The sequence below is a fragment of the Sceloporus occidentalis genome, unplaced genomic scaffold (assembly GCF_023333645.1).
Source record: "Sceloporus occidentalis isolate IW3139 unplaced genomic scaffold, rSceOcc1.0.p SCAF_5, whole genome shotgun sequence".
Taxonomy (NCBI): domain Eukaryota; kingdom Metazoa; phylum Chordata; class Lepidosauria; order Squamata; family Phrynosomatidae; genus Sceloporus; species Sceloporus occidentalis.
Window position 1 is genome coordinate 71,183,949 of NW_028316985.1, and position 17,990 is coordinate 71,201,938.

The 17,990-nt window shown below is 37.0% G+C and overlaps 1 protein-coding gene across 4 annotated transcripts in view; it reads left to right on the forward strand.

The window, feature by feature from the left end:
- PTPRZ1 (protein tyrosine phosphatase receptor type Z1) overlaps nucleotides 1-17,990 on the forward strand; it is a 121,419-nt gene that overhangs the window by 76,186 nt on the left and 27,243 nt on the right. For all 4 annotated transcript variants that reach the window (XM_089524364.1, XM_089524365.1, XM_089524366.1 and 1 more), the window contains 3 exons: nucleotides 4,843-4,877; nucleotides 7,307-10,841; nucleotides 16,269-16,398. In XM_089524364.1, coding sequence (XP_089380490.1) covers nucleotides 4,843-4,877; nucleotides 7,307-10,841; nucleotides 16,269-16,398 — 3,700 coding nt within the window. The remainder of the gene's footprint in view (nucleotides 1-4,842; nucleotides 4,878-7,306; nucleotides 10,842-16,268; nucleotides 16,399-17,990) is intronic.

Below are 17,990 nucleotides of genomic sequence, written 5' to 3' on the forward strand. Positions count from 1 at the left end.
AACTGCTAATTTCTTAAGTGAACTGCTGGAGAGTGGCCCTATTTTATATCTGTCTCACTGCAGCCTGGTGGAACAGCTACTGGAAGTCATCGCAGGAGAGGCAATATCTGATGAAGTTGGCTTTTCAGCATGGCTGATGTCAGTTTTGCTTCCTTTGTTCCTACTACAATCTCATTCAGTGGTTGTAAATAGATGACCAGAACATGGAAGTAACATCTACTTGCATCTGATGGTCAAGATTATGTTGGAGTAATGCACATGTGTACATTCCCATACACATGCAGTTGATCTTTTTTGTTCATTGTGCAATAGGTATTTTCAGTTCATGACTGAGTTAATTCAGTTCCACAAATAAAGCAATTTCACAAGAATTCTAGCGAAGCATTAGACAAAGTTTCTGGATGCACTGTGACATCATGATCTTCAAGGATCTCTGGCTTATCCCTGGAGAGTCCTGAGGGATGTCTCATCACCATGTGTCCATCAATAGGCACATATCCGGACACTTCACCAGCACCATTCGCCCTGTGAACCACCAGCAAGTTAATTTCTATATTAAAAGAGGGAGTACAGCAAGGTTTTGGTTGTTGTGTGAGTGTGGAAGAGAATTCTGACCTCCACAACTGCTGAAAAAAGACATATGTAGTTGTAGTCAGGGCTTAGCCGTCGTATGTCATGAACAGGATACTAGTCATTAGAAGCTGATATACTGAAACAGTACATTTAATACAGAAATAAAGAGTAGCTTTCTTATTTATTTTTTAAAAAAGGAACTTTATATTTATTCTGAATAGTTCATTCCTATGTCCTGTGTGCATGCATTCCAAAACAATCTTCACTGCTGCCAAACACATATTGTTGTTCAGTACTGAAATATTTTAGAGGTTCCTTTCCCTTAATGCTGAGTATACCTGCTAGCCCAACAGTCCTTCCCACTCTGGCCCATCATTTAAAAATCAAAATCAAATTTCTTTCTCTTCCCTCCCTAAAAGATACCTACTTATCAAGTGGCTAGGTGACCTATATGCCACCTCTTGGTTACATTTACAAACTATTATAATGAAGCAATTAGAATATGTATTTGTTTAATGACTGTTACCTACTTTCTGACCATCTGTGTCAGTTCAAAATATGAGTTAGAGCTATGACTTCCAGTTTGGAAGACTGTCAATGGTTTATAAGAGCTCTGTAGGTCGGTTGCAACACCAGACTGTACACAGTAGGCCAGAAAGCTGAATACTTTATGAGAATACAAACTCCAGGATTCCATGGAATGCTGTCATGACAATTAAAGTGGACTTGATTGATGTGTGTCTCCAAGTTGTTTCCAAATTTATGGCAACCCTGAGGTGACCCTATTATTGAGTTTTCTGGGGCTGAGAGTGTGTAACTTGCCCAAGGTCACCCAATGGTTGAGTGGGGAGTTGAACCCTGGTCTCCAAAGTTCTTCCCCACTACCTCCTACTATAGAACTATAATTGTGTAGTGTGAACACGCTCTAGGTATTGGAAACAGTTAAACACAAAAAGGTTCTTTTCACAGGACGAAACAGACAAGAGAAAGGTAATCCTCCAGATTTCCCCCCCAAAATTACTGGAAGAATACATATGCTTTTTTAAATGGGCATAAGTGTAGATGCATTCGAGTGTATTAATAACAACACTATATCTTTCCAAAGTGAACAGATGTTTAAATATAAATGGGAAATTGCTGATTCATTTGTAGATTTTCATTAATGAGGGGTTGTTTTTTTTAAAAAAACACTAATCATCTGTAGGAAGGATTTCTTCCGCCTGAAGTGTGCTAAACTGAGTGCTGCCAAAAGAGGGGATAGGGTGGGGCTAGAAATGAAGAAAAGCCAAATCAAAAGGATTTGAGGCCAGTATTCTCTTTTATACTTGTGACGATCATGCTTCTTTTTGATTAAAAGAGATGTTGTTTGAAATGTCTTCTGAAATATATATTATGCATCTACAATGTTAAGTGTTTCCATGAGCATCTTAAATTTTTTATTACAAACAATTGAGAAGCCAGGGAATATCATCACTATTTTATATCTAGCCTCCTAAACTTCTGAAAATAACAGGTAAGACTTTTTTTTTTTTGAAATTGATTATTTTCTATATTTGGTTATGCGTCTGCTTCTGAATTGCTTTATTACGTGTTTAGATATTTCCAGATCAGGCTCTTGTTGTGCAAACCTCTGCCTTATTCACACAGTTTCATCAGGATTGTGTTGTTAATCCTTCCATGTTTTTACATCATTACTTCTGTGATAAATGGGAATAAATGGGGTTCCCCATTTATCTGAGGACTCTCCCAGACAACAAAGGGTTAAATATTTGGGGGGAAGTTGCATTCTAATGAAGGTTTACATCACAGCTGATAAGATGATGACTGACCAAAGAGATGGGGGAGCTGGGACAGAAATGCGAACTTTCGAGATCCTTCTATGGAAAGATTTTTAAAAAGGCTCCTTGCACCATGAGGCTTGAGCCCTCTTTTGTCTACCTTGGGCTGTGTACCCTGGGGCAGACCTTAAGGAGCTAGTAGAGCTGGATAAAGGGCATCCAGGCTCCTAGCGGTCCAGAAACATCAAGGACTACGAATCCCAGCTGACTGTAAGTAGTTAGGAACATGTGCTAGCTAGTGGTATTAGTTTTTGGTTATTTTTCTGGCTTACTTGAAGTGACTATTCTGTAACTTACATTTCTGTATGCCTGTAGGACAAGGGATCCTACATGTAATTATATCATTTGCTCTAGAATTCATTAGGCCCCATACAGACACCCCAAAATAAAGCTGATTCGGGTCACTTTGGAGGTATGCTGTTTAAATTATGCATGTGTCCTAAGAGTCCGGAAGCCATGCCAAAGCCACGCTTCAGTCCTAAGTTGCTTTGGCATGGCTTCCGGACTCTTTGGACACATGCATCATTTAAATAGCATACCTCCGTAGTGAGCCGAAGCAGCTTTATTTTGGCCTGTCTGTATGGGCTCACATTTCGAATAAAGCTTTTCTTTAAAGTACCTTGCCTCTCACACTCCTTTTCATGCACCTTTGGCTCGGCTAGTTCTTGCCTGGGTTGGCAAGGGAAAGGAACTCTATAAATCACTTAGCAACGTCCTGATGCGTTGCTAAGGGAATTCAGTCCAATTCATCAGGTGGTGGCAGCTACTGGAAAAAGGGAGGTCTAGAGGGATCCCCTCCAGCTCAGCAGGAGTGGAAAGGGGATTCCGAGAACTTTCAATGATGACTTCTGTGGGCAAAGAGTCATATTAGAGTAGCAGCATTTGGCTCTGAAACCATAACTTCCAGAAACCATAACCATAACAGAAATCATAACTTCCATATATTTTGTTCCCACAAAAAATGGGAGACAAAATAGCTGCACTATTTATTTATTTATTTGTTTATTTTTATACTTGGATTGACAGATGTAGGAGCTATCTGTATGGAAGCATCTTTCCATACACAGTTTTTAAGCAGAGGAAGCATCTTTCTGTGTATACATTTTTTAAAGCAAAAGTACATGAAGTATTACCCTAAAGCCAAGTCGGCCTCCTCCCTCCCAATACCCTGGACAGGAGCACAATTTGCTTTTTAAATAGGTTGCAGGACCCATGTGAACTGTTCAACATATTTTTAAAAAAAACCAGTAACTCAAAACCAACCATTTTCATGTTTGTTTTTGTTTATTTTGTTTGTTTTCCTAACATCATTCCTTTACATAAAAGTAGCCATGGTCATAGCACAGGTGAAACTGAAAGAACATCTACCACAGTGTCATTGGATAGTATTAATCTGTGGTTTGTACATGTTTACTTTCTACCTATCCATTTATAAAACAACATTTAGATCAGCTGATAAGAAAATTATTAAAAACAATAGGCAAAAAATCCAAACAAATAATATCTAGAGACTTTAGCATGTAACTATATCCGAAGAGAGAAGTGGGAAATATAAATAAATGTTGTTATTATTATTATATAGTATAGTGAATAAGTAGAAATACTCTCTGTTTGGCAAGTCAATTTCCTGCCAGAAAATGAAAGTCTTCACAATGGGATGATGGGCCATCAGAGAGGAGCAAGATCAGCCTGCTAAATAGAGAGCCCCAAAGTCTGTGTTTAACCATCTCCTAGATTTCTCTTAACACACATACATACAAACACTCTCCCAAAGACCTGCTTTTGGCTATGTAGTATAGAGAAAGGTGAGTACATATATTGTTCATGTCTTAACTTCCTTCTACAGCTAGTAATAATGGCAGTGGGAGTTAAAGAAGCTGCATGCAGGAAAACTTCCTTTAGGTCAGTGTTACAGCTGCAATTTCCTCCATCTGACCCAAGTTTCTTATAAGCAAAGAAAAACATGCCAGGAAACCTGTGGCAGTTTTCCTGTGTCCCATATCATTTGGTACTTAACACTCATACCCATCCATCCTTTATTATGAGATACTGATTAAATAATATCACAAAATGGTGATCATATAGATGTCTTGCTGATGAACAGTGTGTTTTTTCCTGTCCTTCAAATCATTATGCTACCACTGCTTTTCCTTTCTGAAAAATGCCTCAAATTAACATTTCTCTCAAATGAAAATCCCAAAAATAACCTTGTCTAAAACCAAAGCATAAAATCATATTAAGTAATCCACCACAAACTGTAATGCAGGGTTTGTGCCTTGTGGACAGGTTTTAAATGCTTAGAATAAACACTTATATTTATATTAGAGAGATAATGGTTTTATGGAATTTATTATGATATTCCTTAGAAAAATGATGCCTCTGTGAGATTAAATGTTAGTTTATATAGTGCATTTTTTATTTTATTTTATAGAAATTGACTTTCCTGGAATGCCTGAAGATTACGAGGTATTGTATCAGCATATGCTTCATTTGTACCAGTATAACCAATGCTCCTGGAATTTAACAAAATATTCAGTGTGTACCTTTTGGTTTTTAAACATAAATTAAATAATATATTATATTTCCAGGTGCTGCAATCACAAGGCTGACTTGGCCCTCAGTATTCTTTTTTTTTTTTAATTAAAAAAAATCACACTGAGGAATTTAAAAACTAATTTTAAGCATATATGAACTACTTCTTATCACAATTTGCTTCACACAGATGTAAGAATGCTAAAGCAGCATATTTGAATGAAACCATTATAGAGGATGCATGGCTCTAGTACTGTGTTTTCTACTATCCAAATTCCCATACTCTGCTCTGCTTCATTACCTAACATTTCCAGAGTTTTGGAAACTTTGATTGCAGCACTATCATATCACATATTTTACACGAATAGCCATTAACAAGGGAGAGAAGAAGATGCACAGAGCTGGAGTTTTCCATATATTCTCTTAACATTTCACTGTCTGAAATTATATTTGTTCTGTAGTTTTTCAGTGACATGAGTCCATTTAGATAAAAATGACAGGTGTCACTGAAAGGGCTTTCTGTTTTTTCAAAAGGCCTTAATATCGTTAACCTAATTTTGTATTCTAGTTGCAGTGTTGTACCATTGTGTCCATACACATACACAAATGCTTCATTTGCCTGAATAGCAGAGACGTACTGTTTTGAAAGCTTAGATGGGACATTAACATGCCTTCAGATGTCCCAATTTGATGTGGACAGTTCCAATTTATCCTCTGTCCTCCCAATTTTTTCACTTCTTGTTGTTATTTGTTGTCATATAAGTCTCAAAATTGGGACTCAAAGCAGCTCATAATTTAAAAGGACAATAAAATTAAAAATATACAAAAATTAAAATATTACAGTATTAAAATAAATCATAAAATAAAAAATAAAATGCAATTTAAAAAGATAAAAGGTCTTAAAAATAATTGTTAAAATGTTATAGCACCTTCAAACCTGTTATTTAAAGGCTTTCTGTAATAAAACCCTGTATAAAAAAGGTTTTAGCTTGCCAACAAATGGACAACAAGGAGGGGGCCTCCCTGGGAAGGGAGTTTCAGAATCAAGGGGCAGCCACCAAGGAGGCCCTCTCTGGTATTCCCACCAAACATTTTACAATGATGGTAGAACTGAGAGAAGGGCCTCTCCTAATGATCTCAGATTCAGGAAGATTCAGACTGCCAAACAGCCTGGACCTGAGCCATATAGGGCTTCATTGATCATAACCAGCCCTTTGAATTGTCCCCGGGAACAAACTGGCAGCCAGTTGAGATGTTTCAACAGTGGTTTTATGTGGTCTCTGTAACCTGCCCAATTAACAGTCTCTGTGAACATATCTGGACCTACGTCTGGGGGGGATTACTTTTTTGGATTACAGGTCCAAGAATGCCACAGCCAGTATGGCCAGAGTTCATTATGTTTTTATGATAAAGAAAACTTAAAATCAGTAAAGTGCTTCATCTCTCTTAATTTGGCCCTGCCTAGGTTCTCCAGCACTGAACATATATCAACAGTGGTGTGTACCATTGCATACAGAAGTAGTATTGGGGATACTGAAGAATTAAAATTATGACAATTTATATAGTTTGACATGGATGTAACTACAATTTTTTTAAACATAACCGTGATTGCTATTATTTCACAATCCATTGTGTTAGGTGATACATAAGAAGTTGAGACAAATTGCTATGTAATACATATTATTAATTTGCTGTTAATTTTTAAAATATACATTTTCAATTTGAATTGCTATTTTCCTGCAATAGTTTATGGAAGTTTTTTGTGGGTTTTTCAGGTTATGTGGCCATGTTCTGGAAGTTTCTTCCTGACGTTTCACCAGCATCTGTGGCTGGCATCTTCAGAGAATGCTTGCCTGGAAAGGAGTTGGGTATATATACAGTATACTGTGTGACCTGGGAAGGCAGAACTGATTTGTGTGTGGATTGTTCTGTTGCTAATATCAGGCCTCAGGGTAGGAGGGTCTGCAAAAGAGGATTAGTGTCTGCTTGATTAGTGCTCATTTTCTGCTGGGAAAACCCTGACCCTGAGAGATTTCTCATTTGCATTTGTTGAGTCTTCATCTTGCTATTTTTCAGGACTGGTAGCCTAACCTTGTTTACTTTAAGGGTTTCAGGAAGAAACTCTTCTAGAACATGGCCACATAGCCCGAAAACCCCACAAAAAACTATGGATGCTGGCCATGAAAGCCTTCGACTTCATGTTTATGGAAGTTTTTCTGCCATAATTTCTGCTATAACATAAGGAAATTTTACCACCATTATTTATCAGAGATGTTGTGTGTTAGAATAATGGGTCTTCATTTTTTAGATATTGTCTGCAAGGGCCTTGATAATGTTTTCTGTATGTTTTGTTGTTTTCAAAGGAGGAAGATGAACTGGAAGAGGCAAGAGCAGGGATGGGTGAAGAAGCTGCAGTAATTTCCAGAACTGATAGTGTGACAAACCAAATACGGAAAAAAGAATTCCAGTTTACTACATCTAGCTACAGTCAGGAGAGAATGAGTACAAAACTCAATGAAGCAGGAACACACAGATATTTAACAGAAGAGGAAGATTCTCATGGAAACAATGACCAGTCCCAAACAATTTTTCATCCAACTTCTCAGCCTATTACTGAAGTATCAAAGAAAGAAGAGGATGATTCTGTTGAATCTCAAACAGCAACTGCAGCTCTTTTTCCACCAAACAGCTCCAGCAAAGGTAATGAGGAAGAATATGCACATGTTATTTCTGACACTGAAATAAGAGCATCTGCTGCTGATGGTACTGAAGATGACATAGAGGTGTCTGCTTTTAAGCCTGACCCAGACACCGACAACGCTTGGAGTTCAGTTCACACTACCTCTCCTCCATGGTTAGTTACTGTGGAGACAGCCCAAGAAAGCATCTTTAGTTCAGGAAGCCCAGACAAAATACGTGATGATCTCTCTCAAGACTATATTAAAATTCTGTCAGAAGATGTAACACCTCCAAGCGCTGAAGATTTTGCAGATAAAGTGCTTGCAGCCAATGGAAATTTGTGGTATCACAATGGCACAAATGCTACTTCTGTTCCATTGGATAGTAAGCAGCTTTTTCACATTAGTTCCCCAAATCCTACAACAGTTCCTTATCCTGGTGGTCCACTGGTGTCACAAGATTCTTCAGCTGTGGATATAGAATTGCCACATTCTTCTACCTTTGCTTTCTCCCCTACTGAGTTGTCATCTTATTCTGATGCTTCAAATTCTGAAGAACATGGCTCTGCTTCTTCTGCCAATGAGGTACTTTCTCAGACAACACAACCAGTATATAATGGTGAGATACCACTTCAACCTTCCTACAGTAGTGAAGTGTTTCCTCTAGTCACCCCTTTATTGTCTGATGCTGAGATGCTGAACACTTTCCCTGCTGCATCAAGTAGTGATGTGACCTTGCATGCTACGCCTGTATTTCCCAGTGTTGGTGTGTCATTTGAATCCACCTTGTCTTCCTATGGTGATGTACCTTTGCTTCCATTTTCCTCTGCTTCCTCCAGTAGTAAAGTGTTTCACCATCTGTATATGGTTTCACAAACATTTCCACAAGCTATTCCAGCTGTTGAGAATGATAAGGTATCCCTGCATGTTCCTTTGACATTGGCAGAGGGTGGCATACTAATGCAGTCAAGCCTTCCTCAGTTTTCTGATGTGACATCACATCAGACTGTCGGTGCAGCTTCAGAGACATTGATATTTGGTCACGATAGAACTCACTTGTTGTCTCAAGTTGAACCATCCAGCAGTGGTTTAAACATGCATGCACTGTCTACGGTGTCTGAACTTACTTATGCTTTATCTAGTAATGTGGGCTCTCTCGAAACAGTTGCTGCTTCCTATTATCCTTCAGAATTTGTGCATGAGTCTGTTGGCACATTTCACCAAGGTCCATTATTTAGCAGCTATAGCAATGTGCTAATGCATAAACCTTCTGCAGTCTCGCAAGCTGATACTTTGCTGCAGCCTACTAGCTCTCTTTCTGGTGAAATGGATTGGTCTGAAGCATATTCTGGTAGTGAGTCCCTTTTGCCTGGCACAGATATTTTGTCAATGCTTAAAGCTTCTTCGCGAGATCCTTCAGGTGACTTGATAAGCAGCACACCTGGGTTCACTGGTGATGTTGAGATGCCACCAAAAAATGGTGTAATAGAGGGATATGACAAAGAACTGCAAATTTCTTCTTTCAGCGAAATGGCTTCTCTTGCTGAAATTGAAATGACTGAACTTACAACAGTCTCTAATGATGAGATTACTAACCAGGATGCAACTTTACAAGAAGTACTCATTACTGTTTCTAGTGCAAAGGGGGTCCTTCCAGTATCTATTGCTTTTCCTGCTACTAAAGTAATTGATGATGATGCTAGTAAACTCTCAGAAAGTCACATTCCCATTCAGCCTTTGCATGTTACAATGCCAGCCTTTGATGACACTTTGCTTAAGCCTCTGCTTAGTGCAGTCTCACAGCCAGCTTCTCTTACCCCTGCTTCTAGCAAAATATTGCATCCTTCCACCCAGCAGTATTTTTATGAGGCTTCAGCTACATTAAGTAATAATGCATTGCTGCAAACTTCCTTTCAGTCTTCTGATGATGGTCCACAGATTAGATCATCTGTAACTGATCATAGTGATCCAATATTAACTGAAAAAAACAAGAGTCCTAATAATGGTAGTTCTGTATTTGACCAAATATTGAACCAAATGGCACTAGATTCTTCTGGAAATAAAAAAATCTTGCATTCCACATCAGCACCATCAGCTGTAAATACATCATATGCTACAAGTAGCCTCACAGATTTGCAAGGAAGTTTAACTGTTGCCTATATAAATGATGAATACAGTTTGCCCAGATTGCTTAACAGTGAAGAGATACACCAGGATGCTCCCTCATTGTACACTAGTGATGTGTCAAATCAGTCAACCAGAGTAGAAAATAAAGGTGTTTTTTCTTTCAAAGTGGTGAACACAATGGCTATCCCTGTCTTGCAAACTGATACATTACCGAATACAGCTGCAACTGCTAATAGTCATAGTCTTCCAAATGTTTCTGAACAGGATGTATTTCCCACTGTTTCTGCAAATACGAATATTGTTGATATTACAGTTCCTGTGCCTGAAATAATTTCTGATTTTGTTCAGCATACCTTTACAAGCACACCAGATATGCACATTTCTGCTACAGCTGATTCTTCTAGCACCAAAGGCAGTAAAATTTTAAAAACTTTATTATTCCCAACTAAAGTAACCACTGAGCTATCCACAACAGCCACTTCTGTTACTGATTTGTGGTCCTCTATTGTTGATGAAGATTATGATGAGTATGATAGTGGCTTACCTGTAAACAATTGTCACACATGCCTTTCCCATAGAGAGACTCAGGAAGAGCTAGATGAGCCCGATACACAGGCAAACAGTATAAACAACCAGTATAGCCTAATTGCAAATTCACATTTTGAAACATCTGAAGAAAAAGAGAAGAAAACCGTAACTGCTTTATCACATCATACAGTAACCAATGAGATGGATCAGCTGAAATACACATCAGTCCCAGCTGTGGCTTCAAACACAAAAACTAAGAAACACAGCAATCCAACTGTATTGAATAATCAAATCCAGACTGTTAGAGGTCCATTGAAAAAGACACCAGAATCTAAATCATGGGCAGTTTTTACAAGTGATGAAGAGAGTGGTTCAGGTCAAAGTACCTCAGATAGTATTAATGATAATGAGACTTCAACAGATTTCAGTTTTTCTGATGTTAATGATCGTGACTCTGATGGGGTAGTTGGAGCAGGTAACTCAGGATTAATCTCTGGATCACAACAGTCATCAGTAGCATCCAGCAGTAGTGGTCACTCATCAGTATTCAACATTTCTGAGGCAGGTTAGTTATGGCCATATATTGTTCAACTGCTTAACAGTAGCATCTTCTGCTGTACGTGGGAAGGTAAATACAGTGGGCCCTTAGTATCCATTTGGGTTTGGTTCCAGGACCCCTGTGAATACCAAAATCCATGGATGGTCAAGTCCCATTATTTACAATGGCATAGTAAAAATGGAGAATCTGTATCTCAGCAATGTGAACTGTAGGAACTAGCACATTTAGTTCAGTGACAAGGATGATATAATAGGGAAAAGGAGGAAAACTGTCGTTTCTTATCTATGTAACGCCATATTTGAATCTGCTTGTTAGTTTTAAACAATGGAGTATGCTCTCAGTTATGAAACAATGGAAAGTACTCTTCGCAGTCTAAAAATGCATTTATATGCATTCACCCTTAATTCTCATGATGTTTGTCTCTTTTCTAAAGGCACATCCTATAGTCCAGGCAGAGGGAGTTCATCCCACCTGCTTGGACTATGTGCAACTTGGATCTTAGATGTTTCCAGTCCTCAGGCCTAAGACATAACTACAGTTAGCTTGAGAGTCAACCTTTTCTTAGGAGTCTTTCTTACTATGTTTAATGAGATTTACACATGAGCATGAACTATGCATGAACAGTGCATAGAATTGCATTATTCAATATACTGCTCTTAAACTTACAATAGTTAAAGCAGCAATATCAAATATACTTAATATCCAAAAACATTTCCACTTGGCTGCTATCTGTGTCCTGAAGGTTTAGTTTTGCCTCATTACTATTTTTAATTATGTTTTATTGTATATTTTTGAAGTAAGGGGAAAGTTATTTCCTCATAAATGAACCCTAATCTCAGAGCAATATCTTTTCAGTTTTATTATGTTTCATTCAACTACCATTATTATTATTATTATTATTATTATTATTATTATCCATATCATAACATAGTGATTGTAATATTTTTCCTTCTGTGGAATTGAGAAATGTGGGGGGGAAAATTGAATTTGTGAAATTCTAAGTATGTTTACCTTACTGTATATTCATTTCAACTCATATCAGTAGTTTTGTTTGTCCTGTTGTATACCAACTAATGTGAATGGGTGGGGAATTGACAACTTCAGCTATAAACATATTGGTTGCATATTGATTTAACTACTGTTTCTTTCCCCCAGGAACCCTAGAAATGGTAATTTGGAGAAAGTAAGAAGTGTTGCCATTATACAGAAATACAATTCCCCCCAAGTGCTCTGGGGAAAGACATGGGAGGGTATTTTGATTGTATCCTGTATCAGTAACTAGGTAACTTCTCCTAGCCTGATCACCCCAAAATTGACAGAAATCCATCTTTTCCCCATACAGATGATGCCTGGTAAAGTAGATTTGGGAGTTATGATCATGGCAATAGCATCACAATCATGACTCAATAGTGATTGTGAATATGAAACAGTTATATGGATTTACTCATTCGTACCTGTTTCATATTCAAGATCACTGCTGAGTTGTGATTATGACATTATTGCCATGATCATAACTCCCTCCCAAACCTACTTCATCAGCTGCAAGGGGAGAATTCTGTCAGTTATTGCAGTGGGAGTGAATGGCATTTCTGCTAGGCTTTCAGGGAGGCAGGAGTTGGACTAGGAGAGGTTACCTTGGTCCAAAACACACTGCAGAAATAGTCCCGTTTGAGACCACTTTAGCTGCCATGGCTCGGTGCTGGGGGTTTGGGGGAACTGTTGTTTTGTGAGACATTGAGCCTTCTTGTCAGAGAGCTTTGCTGCAATAATAAACTACAATTCCCAGTATTCCCTAGCACTGAGTCAGGGCAGTTAAAGCAGTCTCAAACTGGATTATTTCTGTAGTGTGTTTTGGACATAAGTTAAACATACTTAAGCATACTTAATTAAGTAGCTGATACAGGGTTCTAACAATCATGCTTATGATTTCTCCTAGACTCTAGAGATTAGAAAGCAAGAATTTCACTGGCCCAAACTCACAATCCAGTAAATAACAATTGAAAAGAAAAGGAGGATTTAACAAAGTTAGTGATAGTTCTTTAAGTTACAAATTGTCTACTGTGTTGTTTAGTGGAAGGGCCACTGAGGAGACAGATCTACAGAAGGGAGCATTATCCTCTCCTTCTGAGGTAGATGTAGCAAAATAGCTTCTGATAGAATAATTTTGTTGCTACGGATATGTCCTAATCTAAAATGGACATCTGCTAATATATAGGCATTGATAACTATTGTATCACAGTTTGTATTTCTGAGAGTTTAAATATGAATCTCCCTATACATATTTCCCCATTCTTCCATATTTTCATTGTCTGTAGAGGGCAGCATTATCCAGCTAAATGTTTTATGATTTGTTGATGTCTGGAAAGGATGCTAAAACCTTCTCAGTTTTTCTGTTGTTGTTTGCTGCCGTCAAATCAGCTTCGTGGCCTTATATAAATTCATTTCAGTCATTTTAATCACAGATATATGAACAGTTCATCTGAAGCATATACTTCATTTTCTTCTATTACTGCTGTGCCTGTTTGCTTGCTTCACTGAAGCCGTATTGTTCTACATAGATTAAGAATAAGCAAATAAAATGTTTATATATTCTGTGTCCTGAGTGTAGAAGAAAAAGATACAGCTATGTGTTTTAAAGCAAAATGTTATATTTCTAGTTTGTTGATAAATTAACAATACAATACTTCATTTGCCTTTAACACGAAGAAGCTCTAAAGGGATGCTTTAAAGGGGCTATATATTATATTGCTTGGGAAACCAGCAATTGAGCCTTTATGTCTCATTCTCATTGGGCACTATCATGAAAATCATTTCCTCCTGATGTGCCTTATTTTCCATTTATCACAACAGCAATTAAAAATGAATTATTTCTACCAAGAGATCTTTTGCTAATCAACTTTAGATGCATATTAACTCATTTTCTTCCCTTTTTTAAACAGCAATAAAAATTGAATGTTGATTTATAAATTCCATGAATCCTTCCTTGCCAAGGGCAGGAATTAAGCTATTCATTGTAATGATACATGTGAATTCATGTTCTAGCCTATATTTTTGTCATTCTTTGACAATACAAAATATGTGTTCTTTCTGTAGTACCTGTTCCATAAATTTGAAAAAGACTTCCTATACATTATCTTTGATAGTTCTTGTAGAAATGAAACCTTCAACCATATTGCTATACTGTACCTATAGAATGTAGAGTTATTGAATCTTGAGAATGACTAGTATTTTCATGGTAAAATAAAGCTAGCTCATAAATTATTGTCCCCACACCCAATAAATGTGAGATGAGAAGCAGATGCTAGATTTAAATATGCAATTTATTTAATTACCAAATCTGCAAACCTGTCTAATGAACTTATTCCCGCTCTTCAGTGTGGAACGGGGCAGGCTGAGGGACAGAAATGGGGGAAATTTATCATTTCTTGGGGCAAAGACTCGTCACCCATTTAAGTGCTAAGCAGAGCTTGCTGGCATACATTTCATACAAATCCTATGGTACTTAGGTAATCTAGTGTAGCCTAAGTAGTCATATAGCTGTAAACCTTTGGAGGAGCAAAATGAACATGCCTTGCAGTAATCAGCAGAGTAAAAATAAAAGCATTCCCTAATTAATCCTTCAGTACTCAGACGTACCTCAAAAAACACTGCCAGCTAATCACTCCAGCACCAGTCTAAACAGCCTCGTTCTTTGTGATGGAGGTGAACACTCCAGTCAATGGTTCATTTAGGAAACCAACTGAGAGCAAACAGAAGAGAAGGGTTAGGAGGTAAAACATCCCATATCTACTGCCTCCCACAGCCCCCTGCTTTTACAGATGGGCCACGCTCTCACCTCTCTTTACATACAAGAATACCACATTTCCAACTGTCTAATAGGGACTTCCACATAAGTGGAACTGGGGTGTACCTACTGTGTTATACACCCTCTCTTAATTCTGTTTCAAAAATGTAAATTAGTCTCTTTAGAAACTGTAGTTTTGTGAGACATTTAGCCTTCCCTATCAGAGAGCTCTAATATCACAGTAAACTACAATTCCCAGGATTCCCTAGCATTGAGCCAGGGCAGTTAATGCAGTCTCAAACTGGATTATTTTTGCTGTGTATTTTGAATCTTTGATTGTCCTAATATATCGATTTACTGTAGGCATAGGACATCTAAAATGCAGACTGAGATCCCATCTGTAACTGTTTTCCCACTGGCTTTAGTTAAGACAATTTATATATGGATTATGCATGTCCATTTTTCTGTTCTTTTTTTTTTTTTCCTTTTTTTTTTTTTTAATTTTTATTAAATGCTTAAAATTTACAATATTTTACACAAAACTTACGTAAATATACATACAGTAATTCTTGTATTCCACCTATTATCCTATTACTTCCTTTGGGCTAGGTTCCATTCCTTCTCTAGGGCTAACCAATTTAACAAGCGCTTACATTAGCACATCCATCAACAATATCATCCCTTTCTCACTGACCTTCCCTCTGTATCTCCTTAGCGGTTAATCTAATCTAGTTCCTTCCATTTTTCTGTTCTATGATTATTGCTGGGAAATCTCTGCTTAGAAGCATCTTAGTATGCCTCTGGACTGGACTAATACTTTTATATTGACTTTGCCCAATATTTAAAAAGTATTGGGCAAAAAAATCAGTTTTTAACTTCTTTTTTCCTTTATCAATGACATAAACTTTTTTCTTTTATCAGTGACATAAACTAATAAAATGTGTATGGAGTTGCACTGATATATCAATATATTAATGAGGAAAAAAGCATTTCAATACAAGTTACAGTTTCCTAAAGTGCAACTGATTCCAGATCCCTCTTTTTCATATGGCTTTTATTAGAATAACATTATGAAGAAAAATTATGTTCTCCAGGAATAGCATGTCCAAGACTTTTAATGTTAAAATCTGACTTGCATGGAACAGGATTTTCATGAACATGGGACAGATAAGGAGGTCTTAATTATGTTTTCTTGTAATGCTTAAATAACAGACAAGAACATTTACAATTTAAATTCTATTCTCTTTAGAATGTCTTTCCACTTACAATCAATAAATACTTAGGCAAATATTTATGTACTTCAATATACTGTATATTGTTCAATATCCTGGAACTTTATTATTCATTAACATAAAGCTGAATCAAACTTCTCATTTATTCTAGTCTTTATTAATGAAAAAGATAATTATAAGTAGCTGCAAAATGAAATCCTGCACTTCTAGGGTGTTTAGAAGCCTAAGCTTTTATCTTCTGCTTTGCCACCTGTCTGCTTATTTTCGTTGAACTGGTTTGCAAATATATATTGCAGTGTTTGCTAAAAGAATTAGAACGGTAAGTGAGTGTGCCTAGGACTCTGAAATCGTGGCCAGTTATGCTGTGCTTTTTACCAAAGTTTAAATATAAGTTGTTTCAATTTTCTCTGACTGCAGAGGCAAGTAATAGTAGCCTTCAGTCGCGTATTGGCCTCCCAGAACAGAAGACAGTTATACCTCTTGTGGTCGTATCAGCACTGACTTTCATCTGTCTAGTGGTTCTTGTTGGTATTCTTATATACTGGAGGTAAGATTTTTAAGATAATTATCATTATGATAATAACAATGTACTGTCTTTTATAGTGATGACAGCAGAATTCATAGGCATAATCTCCATTGTTATCCCAAGCTAGAATGCACTTATTTAATCAATGGTGCATTAACACATAAGTTCCTATTGTTCAGTGGCTTTTCTCTGTTTAGGACTAACAACTGGATTCAGGCCAAAGTGGTTTGGCTAAAGAAACTTATTATTATTATTATTTTAATTAATCAAATATTTATATCACATCCTATACCTCATGATGTCATACAATAGCAGTTTATTTTAACAACTTATTTATAGTATATATGATCTTGTTCATGGTCATTGGTTTAAATCATATATCAGGAATCTATGTGTTTTCAGCATAGATGATTCTGGCTACTGAAGTTCACAGAAGAGCCCTACTAGATCAGACTGAAGGCCTATCTAGTCCAAAATTCTGTTCACACAATGGCTAATCAATTGTCTGTGGAAAGCTTTCCAGCAGGAAATGAGTACAACAACTGTTGGCTCTCCTGTCCACCAATTACCTGATTAGAAGCTTACTTGGAATCTTCTTCCAAATCAGGGAAGTCGAACACCATTGGCAGTTTTCTATGTTGTACAGAAATACATGAAACTGCTATCATGGCTGCTGCAAGAAAGTATAGAAACTTTAATATGAGGCATAGTTTTTCAGACCAAGTCAGGTAAACCTTCAGATTAGAGGAGAAGTAACCATTGAGAGCTTCACACACCCAAGTCAAAACTGGATCAAAAGAGAGTGATCTTACAGCCTATAATCGCTATAACATCTTTAAACTGATTTGCTGGTATATGAAGCGATACCATCAAATATGTGTTGAACTATTTCTATTGCCTGTTTTCAGTGATTGTGATTTTGACAGCCTTAAAACTAAATGAGGTTGTGTCATGCGATAGAAATATAGCATTGCTACATCCCTCCTCTTCTTCCCATTTTTTAAAAATTAATAAAATATTTCACTTTGAGGTTTATATCTAGTTCACACATGCCTGCCCATGACTTTACCATTTCAACATCAAGGGATAACTTGCATAGGTGAATGAACTGTCACAGATTTGACACCACAGATTGTGTTTACAAATAACCTGACCTCATTTGAATATATCTTTTTAATGAAGTTTATTCACACATTCAGCTGTGAGTAGTCATAAATTGGCTGTGCATTCATACATGTGTAAACCACCACATAAAGAAGAAGCATTCCAAAAGCAGCACATCTTATTTTTACTTTACATTTCTTGGACAATTATTCTGGATTTTACTGAGAGGTTTTATAGTTAACCATCATTTTGTTGACAACCTTCTCTTGTAGCTTTGTCATATTCTACATGACTGTTCACATTCATCTTCCAAAAGGTTTTATCTTTCAGGCTAAATAGTATTTGAAATCCTCTCTATTTACAAAGAAAATACTGCCATACAATTTAAGACGAGGATTGCATGGTGTAGTTTGAGTAATCCTACATGTGTTCTGATCAATGTTCTTTTCAGATGACACAGTGTTCATTTTGTTTTCCTTTCCTGAAAATATAAATATGCAGTTTGGTAA